This window comes from Myotis nattereri, assembly GCF_964212035.1.
Source record: "Myotis nattereri genome assembly, chromosome: 15".
Classification (NCBI taxonomy): Eukaryota; Metazoa; Chordata; class Mammalia; order Chiroptera; family Vespertilionidae; genus Myotis; species Myotis nattereri.
The window spans coordinates 4642492-4661110 of NC_138090.1; the positions used below are offsets into that span (position 1 = coordinate 4642492).

Sequence of the window (18619 nt, forward strand, 5' to 3'; positions counted from 1 at the left end):
GGTGTGGCCTAAGTGCAGACGGTGGTCTTCAGATAATATCCTAAACACGGCTGTGGGCAGCGAGGGTCACCGCACTGGCGCTGGCGTCGGGCCCTTCAGCCTGCTCCAGACAAGGAAGCTTGGCTTGCTCTTCCGAGAAGGCCAAGCCTGACTCGGTTCTTCGCAGGAGCGTGAGTACGTCCTACGCATTCAGCTGGTTCACAGCCAGGGTTCAAATGATACCCCTAATATATATTGATTTCTCAACACTATTCATGTTTCTTTTGCTCTGCACTTAGAAGAATATACAATATCACAAAACATAGAGAATTTTATGATATAATTTAATTTTACACATGACTTTTTAGAAACAGAAATTATTGGAGATAGTACTAATCTGTTAAATCTCTAAAACTTACAAGTTTTTCATATATTTTTAATCCCACTTTATTTTTTTAAAACAAGTTTCCCAGTATGTATCATTTCTTAGCTCTTTCAAATAGTTCCATGTAGGTTAGTTTGCTAAAGGAACTGAAATTCTGAACCTGAAATGAAAAGTGGAAAATCGCCCTTGGTTTGTGTAACTAAGATCCCAGCCATAAAAGCGTGGTGTCACACAAATCGGAAAGGGGAAAACTAGGGTCTAGGTCTGGTTTACAGAAAACATTAAGAGAGGAATAAAACAGATGCAGCGGATGCCACGTGTAGGCCTCATCTGGACTCCAACACACAGCAAAAAGACACCTTCAGGGACGTTCGACTATAAACTGGTTATTGACTAATATCAGGGAATCGCTGTTTTTGTCAGGTGTACATGCATGTGGTTTGTCAGGTGTGATATGGCATGGTGGTTTGTCAGGTGTATATGCATGTGGTTTGTCAGGTGTGATATGGCATGGTGGTTTGTCAGGTGTACATGCATGTGGTTTGTCAGGTATGATATGGCATGGTGGTTTGTCAGGTGTACATGCATGTGGTTTGTCAGGTGTGATATGGCATGGTGGTTTGTCAGGTGTACATGCATGTGGTTTGTCAGGTATGATATGGCATTGTGGTCTGTCAGGTGTATATGCATGGTGGTTTGTCAGATGTGATATGCATGGTGGTTATGCTAAAAGAAAATTCCTTATCAGACAGAGATATATACTACAGTATTTACAGGTAAGATGGCAAGATGTCTGGCGAGGGCTAATAATTGAAGAAAATAAAGGTGAAGGGATGAAACATGAGTGACAACACGCTGATAACTGTTAAACCTGAGTGATGGGTACTTGGGGGTTTAATATACTAATTTATTTTTGGGTATGCTTGGTCAAAAAAAAAAAAGAGAGAGAGGAAAAAAATAAAGAAAAGAAACAGAGAGAAAAGCCGTAAAGGGAAAAAAATAATTCAAGGAAGAATACATAAAGCCTTTTTGGAAGCACAACGTGAAAGCAAAAATGAGAGGACCGATGTTGGAAGCAAAAACATCGCATATGAGGATGGTAGGGAAAATGCTGCGATTAGCAAACGTCGAAGATGAAGAGGCCGCAAGGAGACCGCTGAGGGAACCCCATCATCTCAAACATCAACAGAGTCTGATGCAAACTTTGAAGATGAGGAAAGGTAACACGTTTTGGGGATAAAAATAATTGGTACCATGATATGGAATTTACTGCCTTTTAAGGTTGAAGAAAACCATTAGGTATGCCAGCCAGCCACACATGCCCAGTGGTGTCAGACCTACAGTCCTGGTGAATGGGGCAAAGCATGGAGTCAACAAGGCGAGGCTGAGCAGTTAGGGAGAACTGCCCTCCGACTAGAGCTGTTGATGATCTAGAGCAGGCTTATATGAAGAAGTGAAGTAAAAACATGACTTTTAAATAGACCTGACTTATCCTTCTATGGCACATGATATTTTATTTTTTCCATCACCATTAAGCCGCCCCCCGCCCCCTGCAAACACTGTTGTCCATGAGCTCTCTCTCTCTCTTTTTTTTCAATCCCTCCACCCCCACCCTCCCATCAGAGCTGTCTGCCTGCTCTCTATCTATGAGTCTGTCTCTATTTTGCTTGGTAGTGCAGCTTGTTCTTAAAGCATTCTAAATGAATTGTGACTTTATCAAAGCGGTGTTTCTGTTTTAACCTACCTTTGATCTGTAGCCTGCTGTTCCCGAAGCTGAAGAAGCGATACCTCAATTTCGTTTTCTTTTCTCCGCAGCTGAGTTTTCAGGATCTCCGTCAACTGCTCTAACTCTTCTATCTGGCCTCTCTGTGTCTGAATAACATCTTCTCTGAAATAAAGAGCCTTGGTGTGAATGTGCAGTTTGAGGAAATACCCGCAGTATTTAAGATCAGTACAAAGACAGTTAGTTCTTCCTAACAAAAGCAAGCAAAAGTTTGAAATGTTAGCTTAAGGGCCTCTGAACCCCAGGAAAATAGGGGCAGTTTATGGGTGATGATCTGGAGGTACACAGGGAGCAATTCAAGACAACCTTTATATAAGATAACGCCCTAGGCAATGAATGGGTGGTTAGATTCAGTTGTTAAGTATTTATTGTTCACCTATTAAGTAGTCCACAGTCTATTCATCTTCAGCTAATTTCTATGCCTTTGTTCTTTCACATGTAGATTTCCCTTTATCACCTAAATTAACAATTCAGAGAGACATGGCAAAAATTTGCAAAACGTAATTAAGTGGTCCCTAGCATAGGTTGATCTCTATGGCATCTGGCAGCATCCCAGTGTAATGACCTCTGGAAACTGCTGTGAACCTGGCTCTTTAGCTAACAGGTTAACAAGATTAGCCCTAGTCTTTTAGTGTCTATTCTTTCACAATATAATCATCACCGTCTCTGGTATTTGGAATATTCAGAAGAAAAAATCATAAGCCCATATGATTCTTAAGCAACTATCTGAAAGTATGGTCCCCTGCCTCATTCAGAACCGGTACTTCCTGATGATCCAGGTGAGGGGCGTGATGAGGTGGAGCCTTATCTTCATTTGTGTGACTCACAGACACCAAAACCATGAGGCTTTGATTAACTGGAAAGTAAGCTCAACATGGCAGGGGTAACTTTCTTGAAACCATAGTATGATGAAGAATGCAGGACCGTGGAATCGTAGTGAAACAAAATCTGAAATCCATATGTATTTGATAACTTCAAACTTTTAAGCCACACCCTCCAATTTTTTTTTTAACCACAAAAAAGGCTAATTAATTCAGGGTTTTAAAAAATTGCCTGGGATTTTTTTAAGAATGAAAATGCTGCCCCTAAATGAATGGACTTTATGCCATTCCTTTGGGGGGAAATTACAATAAAGCGGACTATTCTACGAACACTTCCATCGCGTAGGTGTTCATTTTCCTCATTTCAATGGGAACGTGTTTAATAATATGCTCTTATCCCACAGATCTAGCTGCAATTTGGTGAAGCAAATTATTTGTACATAAGCCAATTTTATTTAAAATAAGGGAAAGAGAGGGATTAAAAAAACACCCCAAAGAATGATTAATAAACAAAGTTCTAAAATGACCACAAAAAGAATACATACAAATTTCTTATTTCTCCTCTGGCTTCTTCAAGTAAATTGTTGCCATATTTTGTCAGCATGGGTTGATCTACATCTACATCTTGGAATCTAATACCTAAAAATAAATTAATAAGATTATAGATGTTAGAAAAGAGGACCCTGGCTTTGATGTCACGAGGAAATGTGTGATGTAACAGAATTGCTTCAGTGCTGAGAGATAGGTGCTCTGCAGAACAGAGAATCAGAAATACGCTGCCAAAGGGACTATTAGCTCTGAGCCACCAGTTGGCATTGGATCAAACACAGCAGCAAGTATAGCCCATTACACAAATTCTACTAAGAAAAACAAATTACCTAGAAATAACTCGATTCAACCTAGATTTAAAACTCCTGAAATAGCCCTAGCCAGTTTGGCTCAGTGGATAGAGTGTCGGCCTGCGGACTGAAGGGTCCCAGGTTCGATTCCGGTCAGGGGCATGTGCCTTGGTTGTGGGCGCATACCCAGTGGGGGGTGTGCAGGAGGCAGCTGATTGGTGTTTCTCTCTCATCGATGTTTCTAGCTCTCTATCCCTATACCTTCCTCTCTGTAAAAAATCCATAAAATATATTTAAAAAAAATAAAAATAAAAATAAAACTCCTGAAATAATTTCTGAAAGACCCAAAGTCTTCAATTCAGGTCTATGCAATTAAACTGAAGTATGAAAGCAAAGGTTTCAAAAACGTATTTTTGATTTAGTATTTTTGATAAATGTTTCCTGTACTTTGGTTTATTCCAACCCAATGATAAAGTCCATTTATAAACAAAGGTATTTGGAGGGGAGATAATCAATAGGATTCCTCTAAATAAAACATTTTGCCGATGCACTTTAAATACAACTGCACAATAGTTATATGCAATTTTATAAGCCTGTTAAAAGTGAAACATACTTTTAATTACATGAATTAGTTTACACTTAGAGAATAATTAAATTATTAGAGTTTAAGGTAATAAAATATGACACAGAATTAAATTATTAGAGTTTAAGGTGGATAAAATACGACATGGAATTAAATTATAAGAGTTTAAGGTAGATAAATTATGACAATTTAGCTTTTAATGGCGCATAGTCCCAGGTACAATGGTACAGAAAAAATTCTGTCTCTTTAGAAATGTTTACTTTTAAAACTGAGAATTTTAATTGGAAAAAAATGGCACTATTATTTGCTATTTCCAAAATTTTCACCACCTTTTGCTGTAGTCTAGACTAAAAAACAGAAAAGGCTCTGCCTAAAACATTAAAATAGTTTACTGTGTTAAAATTCGCCAAATATGTTATTTTGGCAGTGATGCTAATTCTTAAGCATTTCCTAAATCAATCATGGAAAAACTAAACATCACTAGAATTAAAACACACACACAATTTTGCCCATTTGGTGTGGCTCAATGGTTGAGCATTGGTCTATGAACCAGGAAGTCACACACCATTCGAATCCCGGTCAGGGCACATGCCAGGGTTTGGGTGTTGATCCTCAGTAGGGGACGTGCAGGAGGCAGCCGATCTATGATTTGCTCTCATCATTGATGTTTCTATCTCTCTGTCCCTCTCTCTTCCTCTCTCTGAAATCAATTAAAAAAAATATTTAAAAACAAAAAAAGCCTATTTATACTCAAACTATTTCTTAAAAGTATGATTTCATGGCGAGTTGCCAATGGTTATCTTTTAAAACACATACACTTCATAAAAATCTTTGTTCTTCACAATACGAATTGTTTCTACATCACAGTGATCACACTTGAAGCGGTATTTTCATCCTTTATCCTGACCTGGCATAAATAGAAAATAATATTTGTACAGCAGCTTGGGGGTGAGGCCCGTGGGGCCAGGGAGGGTCTGGGGTTCTCACCCCGCCACCCCAGGCTGCACTGTTTCTGACAAGTCTGGCCTGATCCCAGACTCAAAGGTGGTCTTCAAGAGTCTGATAAGGTTACCATGGTATCAATCTCGATAATGATGCTTCATGTATACTCAGGAAGGCAGTGGTTAAGAAAGTATTCACCACTATGTAATGCTCTGTGCAGCTTCTATGTCTTGGAGTCTATAACAAACAGTGAAAAAGATCTGAATTACTGAGTACAAACACAAGGGGAAATCCAAGCGATGTAGTCATATTTCCAAAAGACTGCTGCTCTGTGGCTTTTTTTTCCCTTTGGGGAGAAACTCCCACCAAATTCTTCCATGTGAACAGCCCGCAGAGCACTGGATGAGCCTGTGGAGTTAATCTAAGCTTTGGGCGTCACGTGAGTTGGAAAGGCCTTGCGGACCTCGGAGATCAGCTTGCCCAGCTACTGGCCACAGGTTCAGAGAGGATAAGTGACTTAAAAAAAAAATTTTTTTTTTATTGATTTCAGAGAGTCAGGAAGAGGGAGAGAGAAACATTGATGATGAGAATCATTGATTGGCTGCCCCCTGACCTGACCAGGAATTGAACCATGACCTCCTGGTTCACAGGCCAATGCTCAACCACTGAGCCACACCGTCAGGGAAGGATAAGTGACTTTTCAAAGGTGAAATCTGTGTGTCAGGATGGCCGAGTGGTCTAAGGCGCCAGACTCAAAGGTGAAATCTATTATTGCAGGGACATATTTTTTAATGTCCCTACCACCTCCTAGCCCTACCTCTTCTAATCGGGTGTTACCGCCCCATTTTACAGATGGGGACAATGAGGCCCCGAGAGGCCGAGCGCGCTCTTCCACGTAGGAAGTGAAGGAGTGGCAGGGTGTGTTTCTGGCCTATGATTCATCATGGCCACTTGGTTGTATTGAGTTTACTGCCAATCCCACAGAGCAAGGGGCAGGCTTGCTCTTTCATCCTGCAGCTGCCTCCTGCCTGAGAGGAGCCTTCCCCACTTCAAAGGCACCGTCTAGGGAACAGAGTGTTAACATTTCGGCTGGAAGAAAAAACAGAACAAACTTTTCGCCCATTCTGTTCACATGGTGTTTTTTTCTTTCCCAATGAATTGAAATGCAAGTTTCACATCATTTTCTATGTCCCGAAAAATGTTTGGTCTTTCTGTGAAGTGTCTTCCAAACGAAGATCAATTAGAGCTAACTTTTTATTTCCTTTCCGGGGAGCTGAAATTAAAAATGTGTCACCGAAAATAGTTACTGACTTTTTGCTTCATCATAAATACATTTGTCTGTGGGTGGAGAGAATTGGGATTTCATGAGAAATGTTTAGTTTTTTTTCTATCATGAGTCTTGTCTATGCAATTGAATTGCTTTGTAACCTGGGTAGGGTTTAGGTGGTTTATTTTCAAAATTAAAAAAGCGATTGTCCTATGATCTTTTTTGGAGATGGAAGAGACCCTTATCGGTCACTTGCTTATATCCTTTTATTTGACAGGTAAAGACAACTCAAGTTCAGGATAATCAGAGGACTCGTCCAAAGCCACCAGATAAAAAGTGGAGGAGCAAGAACCCAACTTTCAAAACTCCCAGGTACGTGCACGTGCCAGTGCCATGCTACCTCCACACCACGAGGAAGCTTTACACAATTCTGCAAATGTTATAAAAGGCCTTTTGATAAAGAATTTAACTGTGATCAGATATAGGCAAACTAGCTGGTTTTCCCATTTGCATGTGTCAATGTGATGTGCTCCTGTAATTAAAAAAAACACGAAAACTAAACTGAACTCATATTTCATATAGTTTCACACATGTGTCGTACCAGTAAGAATGAATAGTTATGTTCCATGTTTACTAAACAAATTTGAGTGTGATCTACGGATTCTTAAATAAAGTAATCTTCATATTAATATGAATTTTTAAAAAATCAAAAACAGGTCCAAAAATGATTATTTATCTTCCTAAAGAAACTTAGGAACACGAATAATACAGAAGTAAAACTGTGTGTGTGCCAAATGACCTATTGAAAGCTGTCAGCTGAGGATGCGTGGAAGCTGTGTTTTACCTTTCCTGGGGCAGTCCTGCGCGCCTGCGCTCTCGCTCGTTTTCCTACGCCCAGTGTTTACGCGGGGCTGCACGTAGCTGTAAGGGGCTTGCCTGCCACCCTGGACCTGAAGTTGCTGTTTGGCTGAAATGAGTCTGTTTTTGAGGGCTTCGTTCTGCCTCTCAAGCTCCTGAACTTTCTCCTGCAGCTGCTCGATCATTTCTTCCAGCTCCACATCTCGTCCCAGCCGCTTGGGGCCGCCACCAACCCGCTCATATCTTTTCTTGTCATTAACTAGCCGTATTAACTTGGTGGCCATTCTAGGGAAATAATAAAAAGATGAAAAGGAATGTGAGAAGTCAGCATAAAATGCATTCTGTTGAAAGGAACATAATCACTGTGAAGACTTCAGTGCAGAACCTGAATAATAAATTTCAGGTTTTGATGTAACTATTACTGCCTGTGAAGAACCCTTTGATGATAATTGAAACCACTGGGCAACAATCTGCTTTATAGCACTGACAAATAACAGTTTCCTAAGGCTTATCATTTAAGGTTAGTAAAGAGAGGACACATATTTACTCCATATGTTCCTCAAATGCAATTTTTCACGCATGACCTTATGTAGGAATGCTGTATGCACTTAACTGTAGCTACAGATTGTGGATGTGGTGGGTTATATCTGCAAGCCACAGTAAGTTAAAACTTTTGGAAACTGTGTTAAGACTGTGCAGCATTTATGTGATATATTGTTTTCAGTTTCTCCAGGATTAAGACGTACTACAAATATACAAGTGTTAGAATGCAGAGATGCACACATATAAAAGCACAATGAAAAATTCAAAAGAAATAAAAATGTGCCATTAAACGTTACTTAGCGCTCAAGAGACATGCATGGTTAATGGTAGACAATAATTAGGTACAAAGAGTACTATTTTAATGCTACCTTTGGGTTTAGGCATAAATTGTGCTTTTGACATCTCAGGAAAAGTTTATGCCTTTGATTCCTTTAAGTTTTGATAAAAACTGGTTAGACAGAACAAAAGACAGAAAGGGCACATGGGGGTGATGTAATATACACGTAGAGAAAACATGCCTGACAGTGAATGGAAAAATCTTGGCAGGACAAGAAAGAAAAGGTGGCTTTGATGAGAGACACAAGTTCAAGACTTTACAAAATTGGTCGCACATCTTCAATAGCTGACTCTAGTTTATAGTGAATCTATTTTTATAAAGACCCAGACAGGAGATTGAAAATAAAAACTCACTTCATTTTTCTTTACATGGGGTTTGCTTTATTTTAGCATGGTTATGGACAGAAGCTTTTACTTAAGAGAACAAAAGTGAAATAAAAAAAATCCTTAATAGCTTTGGGATGTCCTAGAACAACCTCTTTTTGCCCTGAGCGGAGTCCTCTGTAGCAGCGGTGGTAATACCCGTCTATCTACACTTCGGGCTTTTCTATCTACACTTCGGGCTTCTCGGCCTACAGCATGCGGCACGGGGAGAGCTATGCATAACATAATCAGTTAAGATTGTTTTCTCTTTCCCTCGAGGCACATCCATTAAACATGCTTTATAAGGGATCCAGGATAATAAAAACCAAGATCCAAGAGCACCACAAACCCCCTAGTGAAATCATCAATGGATTAGTTCCTTTCCACCGAATCCAGAGGACGACAGATCCTCAGGAAATCGGGGCCGCTATCCTAGCCCGAGAGAGCCCCGAACCTTCCCAGCCCTTGAGGGAGTTCGGGTCGGGAGCCCCACCCAACGCTTAGCCCTGGAAGTGTGGCAGCCATCTCCACGAGGTGCCAACTAGACAGCCGCGTTTCCTGTTACAGAGACCGAGAGAGAGAGAGAGAGAGAGAGAGAGAGAGAGAGAGAGAGAGAGAGAGAGAGACTCCATCCAAAAGAGAGGCAGGTTTAAGCCGAAAAAGCCGTCAACATCCTCAGGAAAAAAGTGACCGCACTTTTTAAGGCACGAGCACATGGGCAGAGCGGCTTCAAGTTCTTCCAGTCCTTTCTCCAGGAACAGCAGCAATTTCCATTGGTTTGATTATTTGATGCTAATGACCCATAAGCGATCAGGTAAAGTTTGAGTACTCATGTGAAAAGGTGGTTTATCAAACCTACAGTTATCCTAGAGTGACACTGATTTACATCGGAAGGATACATGTAAAGGCAGTTTTGCCTAGGTGTCTAGGTAGTGTCAGGGTGTGACACTGAGGAGGAATGTAGATCATTACTCTGGGGTCTGAGTGAAATAAAATCCCAGGAGGTTAATGGCTTGAACATACCATAGGCTAGCGGCAGGGAGATAAATAGAACACATGCGTACAACTTGACTCCCAGCCCAGTCCCTTTTCCATTAAACTACATGGCTCATTATGAAGTTGTTTTATATTTTCTGGCTAGGACAAATTACTAATGAGGTCAAGGTTGTGAATTCAATTCTTTTACTGACCAATTACGCTTAGAAAGAAAAAGAATTGTTTAGTGGTGAGAGACCACATTCCTCATTCTGACAGGCGGACATGTGTGTTACTGGCCAGAAAAGGAGTCAGGCAAGTGGGTCACATGCCCTGAAAACAGACATCGTCACGACTCAGAGTCAAAGCCCGGCACACAGCAGCCCGGGGCACCACAGCGAAGCCCATGGGGTAGGAACGGAGCGAGAGTCACCTCTTTACAGTAAATTCTAAACAGAAAGAAACCCGCCTTCTTTCCTGGCTGTCCTACCTTTTCATTTAACCTAGAACGTGAGTGTGAACACAGACCTGTTCCTGCTTCTAGAAGTGAAAGCACTCTTTGTTTCGAATGCCACCCATTCAGAAGAGAGTCATCGTGTTTCTGAACAAGAGAGAATGAAGGAATATCGCCTCTTACGAAATCTTCTGTGCAGAAATTTTTGCATGCAAATCGGAAGTGACACTCTTTCTTCAGAAACGGCTGAGACTCTCTGATCAATACAGACTCTAGACCAGCGGTTCTCAACCTGTGGGTCGCGACCCCTTTGGGGGTCAAACGACCCTTTCACAGGGGTCGCCTAAGACCATCGGAAAACACATCTATAATTACATATTGTTTTTGTGATGAATCACTATGCTTTCATGATGTTCAATTTGTAACAATGAAATCGGGGGTCACCACCACATGAGGAACTGTATTAAAGGGTGGCGGCATTAGGAAGGTTGAGAACCACTGGTCTAGACTAACTCAAGCGAAGTTAAATGTGTTCCAGATACTGAAGTGATGTTTTCATTAGTAAACCCGAAAGTTCAAGGACACATGCATTTTAACAAGTTAAAATAGCTAATTACTTTTTAAAACTTTCATTTTAAAATCAAGACGTTTAAAAAAACAGATGCTTTGGCCATTTGCTTATTAAACTATAAATATGAAACCCGAAGTTATTTATAGATATGATACACGCACGGCACCCTTAGCTAGGAGCTCTCCCTTTCAAACAGCAACTTCGGGCATAATAAACACTTATAATCCTCTTGGTTTATTCTTATAGTTTTTAAGAGTCTCCATTTTTGAAAAATGGTATTTATTTACAACCTGCCTGGCTACAAAAAGGATTCAAGGTGGAGTTTTCAATTAAGTTTATAAAAAAGCAAATACTCCAAAACTTTACAGTGAGGAAAAAAAAAGCTCAAAGCTTTTTATCATAACCTTTTAATTTTATCCTCTTGCTTGCGGGCATGCTGTTTAAGTAACATGTTCTCATCATGCAAACGCAAAAATCTGTCTTCCAGTTCCTCACGACTGATCCGTGACACGATGACCTGGTGAGACTTCATCGTCTGTGTTGCTGAAGTTTCTGCAAAAATGCCAAGATCATTCAGAGTGGGATCACTTAAACTACTTTCTAAGCATGATAACCGTTGACATTAATATGAGATCAGATGCACTCATCTCAGATTTTTCCCTTTGTGACCCACAATTAAGACTGCTTTTGAAAATATTATAGCATTGTTCACATCACTGATCGGAAGTGAGAATAAGAACCTTTGCTATTAATACTTTATATGCAATATTAAAGGATAGGAACAATAATAATAACCACTCAAAAAAGGATTCAAATAACCATTCTTTAAGATGTAAGCTGGAACTCTGATTCAATAATGGGTTTTCGACTTATATACTGAATGTTGAAAAAACTAAACTAGAAATTTTTTGTTGGTTTTTTTACAAAGAGTTTTTACAATAATCTGGTGAACATAACATGATCAAGATATTTTTCTGAGCCACGGGTATTGGGTTATAGAAAATAAACTATATAAGATTCGAAAGACCAAAAGAGAAACCCTTCACAAATTATTTATAATCTATCTTAAATATCTTTAAAGAACTTTTATACCTTTCAGCATGTGTATATGATATTTTTTACATATGCTTAAGTTTGGTACTTTCCATATCACTGTGAAGTCGGTCGATTTTCAGCAATCCTCCAAAAGAAACAGAGAACAAATGGACAAAGATTAAAGCCCTCTGGTGGGAAACTGAGGGCAGGAATTGAATTAGGGTATCAAATCCCAATACAGAGCTTTGCACACTTAAAATTTATTTGCATTTGAACCGCTGGCACCCTGCCAAAAATCTAAAGCAAAGCTTATACATGTTTTACTTTTAACAATAAAAACTGGATAGTCAAATTTATCTTCTTCAATGAACAATGTGTTGACCACCTTTCGGTGGTAGTTCAAGGTGCCCACTGGCACCCTTCTGACGAACAGGTGTGTGAGCATGCCTTCATGGAATATATCTGATGTCACAGCTTCTCGGTGACAGATGCAGTGGTATGGCGGCGCGGCTGACACACCGTCCGCACAAAGAAAAACACAGCTCAACATTCCTTAAAGCTATGCTTTCATTTCTTATTTTGAAAGTGCTCTTTAGCTCTACAGCAACCACTGAGACATAAAAGGATAAAGAAAACGTTCAGTGTATATTAATTTGATAACTTAAAGTCAATATCACGTGGGTAAACAAACCATTTTGAGATACTCTACTTGAAAGACAGAAAATGTTTGAATATGGCATTTCCTCCCCTATAAAATGTGAACGTAAAGGAACGTTTTAATGGCGAATGTGATTTAAGCCAGGCAATTCAGGTTGGAGGCCTGATACTCTCTGTAGTTTCTACTGATGTGTGGAATTTTAAAAAGATGATTTATAACAATTCTTTATCAGAACAGAGGGGGATTTTACATTTTCTATGAGCTGTTGATAATTGATGCATGCAGTAAAATGCCATATGTTGTTCTAAACACTCCATCCTCTCGTTTAGTCCAATCAAGAGCTATATAGTTACTTAAACGGCTTGGTTTGTATAAATATCAAAAATACTTTAAATTAAAAGTAAAGAAGTTACTGATCAAAGTTCATAACTGTAATAAATAACAGCTGGCCGTACCTTGTAACCCTCCCGCTCGAAAGAGGTTCAGGCCTATATCTTTCACAGGCAGGTCTCCTGCAGTCTCATCAGCGGGACCAGACATGGCCTATCTGTGGAGAAAAAGAAAATTCAAATAAAATCCTTCCAAGTTATAACATTAACTATGCAATGGAATGAACCAAATAAAACGAATAAGGCACTAGAACTTTAATGGACATCTTATTGCCCACATGTGCAGCTTGAAGAAGATGAAAGCTCCCATTTTAAAAGTAATACTACATTGAATCATGGCGACAGTGTTCCTTTCAACAGTATATTTCCTGTAGTTTGCTTAGGAAATGAGGTCAGATTATCATTCTTCCTTCTCCCATCTTCTTATTCCTCTATCTGAAACAAAAACAAACTCTCCTAAATTTAGAAACACCTCCTCCCCACCCTTCTTCCCCTTCCCTGTCCCCCGAAGAAAGCAGATATCTTGGAAAAAACGCAAGTCAGGAACTTGATTCAAATGGTTGTGCTATTACTTGGTAGCTGGTCAAGTCACCTAACCTTGCCGAGTTTCAGCTCCTTAATTTAAAAATGGAAAAAAAAATAATACCCATCTCACAGAGTGATGCTGAGGGTGAGATAGTAAATTAAAAGCATCTACCACATTTGCCTGGGATGACAATATTACCTGAATGTTAATTTTCAGCTTGTTGCGCAAATGCATGGGTAGTTAGAAGTTTTGCAAAAAAGGTTTCACAAATTCACCAACTGGGGTGGATTTTGTTGTCACGAGGTCCAGGTCCCAGGGCTTTCTCCTTCAGCATACAGGCTGTCCAGCCAATTCTGGCATTTTTAGTTTCTATTCTTTACAGAGATGCACACATGGCTGAGTTTTGTATGTGGCTGTGAGTGATCCAATTCACATGCCATGTCTAGTACGCTTATATTTTCATTTCAATCTACCCTGAAAGCCAAATGCGAATTGTCAGTGGAGATGCCCTAAGGCAGAGGTTCCGTCTCTAAAATGTTGGTCCTAGAACAGTGATGGCGAACCTATGACACGCGTGTCAGAGGTGACACGCGAACTCATTTTTTTGGTTGATTTTTCTTTGTTAAATGGCATTTAAATATATAAAATAAATATCAAAAATATAAGTCTTTGTTTTACTATGGTTGCAAAGATCAAAAAATTTCTCTATGTGACACGGCACCAGAGTTAAGTTAGGGTTTTTCAAAATGCTGACACGCCGAGCTCAAAAGGTTCGCCATCGAGTCCAAGCAAATTGCAAGCTTTTTGGTCTTGCTCACCTCTGTACTCTCAGAGGCTGGCCCAGAGTTGGCACACAGCAGACATTCGCTAAATAGTTGTAATGAACGGTGTTGGCGGAGCGTCAGGGTGTGTGGACCCCGACGTGGTTGACAAAATCTCCTACGCTTACGTGTATATGCAGTATCTTTTAGCGGGAGGGGTCCTAACTTTTGTAATAACCGATCAAAGGCTGAGAACCTCTGCATTTTGCTGTGACACAAACAGCTAACGGACGTTTGCCTGGGTGGGCATCTAGCTCTTTTGCAGACAGCGCTACAGAAAAGGTCAATGTTAGGAACCAGATTACCCAGAAGTTTAAACCCAGGACTTTTGTAAAAAGGGTACCTTTTCCATGATAGAGTAATGGCGGCTTTTATAATAAGACTGATGATGGTGTTAGCATTCATTGAGTGCTCCCTGAGCTGTGCGAGGCACTCTTCAAAGTGCTCTGCTTATGTGAATTAAAGATCTCACACTGTCCTTGTGAGGTTGTTACGCAAATGATTCCTACTCTGCAAAGGAAGACACGGGGACGCGGCTTAGGTAACTTGCCCACATGGCACACATCTGAGAAGTAACTGTCTAGCCCAGTGGTTCTCAACCTTCCTAATGCCGCGACCCTTTAATACAGTTCCTCATGTTGTGGTGACCCCCAATTTCATTGTTACAAACTGAACATAATGAAAGCATAGTGATTCATCACAAAAACAATATGTAATGATATATGTGTTTTCCGATGGTCTTAGGCGACCCCTGTGAAAGGGTCGTTGGACCCCCAAAGGGGTCGCGACCCACAGGTTGAGAACCGCTGGTCTAGCCACTTTTTTGATTGTCACCAGTGGGAAGAGGGAGTGACCTCTTACTGGCATCTAGAGGTCAGAGATGATGCTAAACATCCTGAAGTGCACAGGAATCCCAAGTATCCGGCCCCCCATGCTACTGAGGTTGAGAAGCCCCGTGCAGTGCTGCCAGGCCTCTCCACCACCCTCTCATGCTCCCTCCATGCTCACTATGCTCCTCTCAGCCTGTTGTCCTTTAGGTTCCCCAAACCCAGGTACCCTGGCCTTGCTCAAGGCCTTCGCTGACTCTTCATCCTCTGGGGCTCAGCTCCATTGCCACTTCCCTGATCATCACCCTGTGCTAGATGCCTCTTCCTCCCAATTTAGTCACTGTTTATTGCTGTTCCAGCAGTCATCTCTGTCTGAAATTATTTTGTTTTACTGGTTCATTTCTAGTTCGTCTTCCCTAGTACCAACGAGCATCTTGAGGCAGGCATCTGTCTAGTTCACACTTGGTGGGGTACAGTGCCTGGCACCAGTGGGCACCACCGCGAATATTTCTTGAATGAACAAAGCACTGAGACTAAAATGCTAAGCAAAGTCCCCGCCTTTATGCAGGTAACAGGCTATGGGCTAACTAAAGGCGGAAAACAGACCAGTACAAATAATTAAACAATAGGCCACTCGGGAGGCTTACGGGTGCACGAAGCAGCTCCACGCCCAGGTCAAATAAGCGAACTGTGTTTAGGATGTGAGCGATCCAAGGGCTTGGATAAGCACTGCAATTCGCATCTACGGCCCTCAGCGAGGGTTTCGGTCTGGGCTGCACGTTTTCAAACCGGGGCTGGGCGTGGGGCGGGGTGTGGCTCCGGCCTTGACGATGTGGGGGTTTCTCGGGCTAGGCTCTTTTTCACGCGAGCAGAACCCCGGGACCTTCTCCAGGCCGTGGAGCGACCCCAGGACCCCGGCCCGCGCTGCAGCTAGGGAGTCGGCCACCTCTATCGCCCTCTCCTCCCCTAGAGTACTCACCGCCACTTTCTCCCCGCGGCTAGCTAACCGTTGCCATAGCGCCGACGGCCGAGAGGAGCATGGGAAAAACATGGCAGTCCCCATTGCCTCCTGGGAAATGTAGTTTTCCGGGGACTCCTTCCCGGCCAGTTCTCAGGGCCTCGAACTACGCTAGCCCAGCTGTGGGACCTGGGAAATTCTAGTGCTCTAGATCCCAAGGCGCTCGCGGGTGCCGCCGCGGTGCAGCCTGGGAGTGGTAGTTCCCGCGGCTCTAGGGTAGCGTAGTAGCGGACGGGAGCAGGACGCCGAGAGAACTACACGCTGGAGGCGGGGTCCAGAGCGAGGGAATGTACAATCCTGGCGGTGGCGGAGAAGGTTGTAGCGGCAGCATGAAGCGAACCCCGACTCCCGAGGAACGAGAACGCGAAGCTAAGGTATGTGGGGCCCTCCGGAGGCTGGGGTCTTTCGTGCATTTGGAGCGAGGGGTAGGGAACCGGAGGGACTCGGCTGGAGGGCGAGCCGACGCGCGGTCTGAAGCCAAGCATGAAAGGGCCTTGTCAGCAAGGAAACCAGAGCCCCTGTGGGTTATACATTCGTGCAGGCCTGGTCCTATTGGATCCGCTCACAAATGGAAGACAGCCATTTGCTTGTTCTGCACCTAACTCCTTGGGTGAATCTGTAGCTACTCCTGTGCCTCAGTTTACCGGACTCCCAGATGACTGTGATGGTACCCGCTGTGCCTTTCTCTCTGGTAATAATTTCGGAGGAGTGAGGTCAGGTATGTTTTTTGGAACAGTTGTCTCAGTGGACCACGGATACGTTCTGTTTTCAGCACAGCAGATAGGAACATTTAACTACAATCCTGTTACCTACTGTTGGAGTTCAGCCTCTAGTAGTTGCCGTTCCATGGGATGAAAATAATAATTGCAATCGCAGTTTTTAAAAATAGCATTGATCACATGTCAGGCTTGCATTGAGTTCACACTGTTTATATTATTTCATATTCTCACCGCAGCGGATTGCAAGATAGATATGTATACAGATGGAGTATCAACAATCCTGTTTTACAGATGAAGACTTGAGTGCCAGAAGAATTGAGTGTTTTCCTTTCTCTCATCCCCCAAATCAAGTCCTGTTTGTTTGTCTAAATGTATTGGTAATCTATCCACATTTTTCCAGTTCCACCTTGGCCCATGTTATCACCATCTCTAATGGACTGGTACAGTAGTTTCCTTATTGGTATGCACTCACTCTATACCAGTGGTTCTCAACCTTGGCTGCACATTAGAATCACCTGGGAATCTTTTTAAAATCCTGATTTCTGGGCCTCATCCTCCGGAAATTCTGTTTCTTTGTTACTAATGTTGTGGCCTCACCCCATAACAAAAAATAAGCATTGGTTATGCTTATATGCATGCATACAAGTCCTTCGGTTGATCTTTTAACCACCCCCCGCGCCCCCCAAACCTCCCCATTTTTACTTAAGTTTTCAGGTACCTGTCCTAATTGATTAACATATTAGAAGTAAGGGAGTCCCAGGAAAGGGAGAAACCAAGTTATGTTGGGGAGGGTCGATTTTACGGAGTTCCTCCTGCCACCCCCCCAAATCGTCTCCACAATTGAAACCATTCCAGCAATTATACTAGTGAGTCCCATTCCTCTTTTTAACATTACTTGAAAGGCAGTTCTCCTGGCTTGACAGCCCTGGCTCCATTTTAGAAGTGGCTCCATTATATTATTGTTTATATTTTCCCTCTCTTGATCAAGCTCTTTCCTTGAAAGCAATGATCAGAAAACAGCACTGATCAGTTATTAAAAACATCACTGGCCCTCTATTATCAGGTGACTCATTTTGAGTATTTCGTGCCATTGTTAGTCCCTGAGGCCAGGAGGGCTCATTCCTGGTATATCATGCCCCAGGTAGAAAGGAAAATAGTTTGTTCTTTCCTGAGGAGCCTTAGGCCACATCTGAGCAAGCTCACCAGAACACAGGAACCCTGCGTTGTCATCATGCTTCTTTAAGAGCAGGGCCTGGGTTATATTTAGTTCTAACTTTATTTTATCGGAGGGGTTTTATCCAAGTACATAAATAGCAAACTTCCTTTTCTTGAGTTATTAGTTTTATAACTCATTAAACCTAACGACATTTATCTTTTTAAGTGTTATGAAGGCAGCTGTCGCCAAAAAACAGAAAACTTTATTAATGGTATTTTATTTGAAACAGCAAGTTTATCTTGAAACAGAAGTATTTACTTCTGTTATTTGAAACAGAAGTATTAACAACAGGGCAACCCCCACCTTGCTTAACTAGAATGTTTTCAAGGGCAATACTCTTATCTAATACTGCTTCAGTGATCATTGTAATATTTGTCCAAGGAAAAGTATTCTTAAACATCTTCTGTAGTTTCTTATATGAAAACTAGAGGCCCGGTGCACAAAATTCATGCACAGGTAGGTTCCTAGGCCTGGCTGGCAATCAGGGCCCATTGGAGGCCTTCCATCATTCCGCACCACCCCCTGGTGGTCAGTGCACGTCATAGTGAGCGGTTGAACTCCCGAGAGGACAATTTGTTTATTAGGCTTTTATATATATAAATTTTATAGGCCTTAGCGATCATTTCAAAACATTGATCAACATTTTTTTTTAAAAATATTTTATTGATTTTTTTTACAGAGAAGAAGGGAGAGGGATAGAGAGTTAGAAAC

At 41.6% G+C, this 18619-nt stretch overlaps 2 protein-coding genes across 7 annotated transcripts in view; one reads left to right on the top strand and one right to left on the bottom strand.

Moving 5' to 3' along the window:
- RPGRIP1L (RPGRIP1 like) overlaps window positions 1-15984 on the bottom strand; it is a 76674-nt gene extending 60690 nt beyond the window's left edge. The window contains exons 1-6 of the mRNA XM_081108552.1: window positions 15935-15984; window positions 12848-12939; window positions 11104-11251; window positions 7444-7742; window positions 3514-3607; window positions 2109-2252 (exon numbers count right to left, since the gene is read on the bottom strand). Coding sequence (XP_080964678.1) covers window positions 2109-2252; window positions 3514-3607; window positions 7444-7742; window positions 11104-11251; window positions 12848-12932 — 770 coding nt within the window. The 5' untranslated portion in view covers window positions 12933-12939; window positions 15935-15984. The remainder of the gene's footprint in view (window positions 1-2108; window positions 2253-3513; window positions 3608-7443; window positions 7743-11103; window positions 11252-12847; window positions 12940-15934) is intronic.
- A 271-nt stretch (window positions 15985-16255) lies between these two features.
- The window catches only part of FTO (FTO alpha-ketoglutarate dependent dioxygenase), a 442045-nt gene continuing 439681 nt past the window's right edge, over window positions 16256-18619 (top strand). For 5 of the 6 annotated variants that reach the window (XR_013996928.1, XR_013996929.1, XM_081108555.1 and 2 more), the window contains exon 1: window positions 16256-16347. Coding sequence is in view for 4 of the 6 variants with exons in the window: in XM_081108555.1 (XP_080964681.1) it covers window positions 16261-16347 (87 nt within the window). In the remaining 2 variants the exon portion in view is untranslated. The remainder of the gene's footprint in view (window positions 16348-18619) is intronic. The other variant, XM_081108557.1, reaches the window with a different exon arrangement.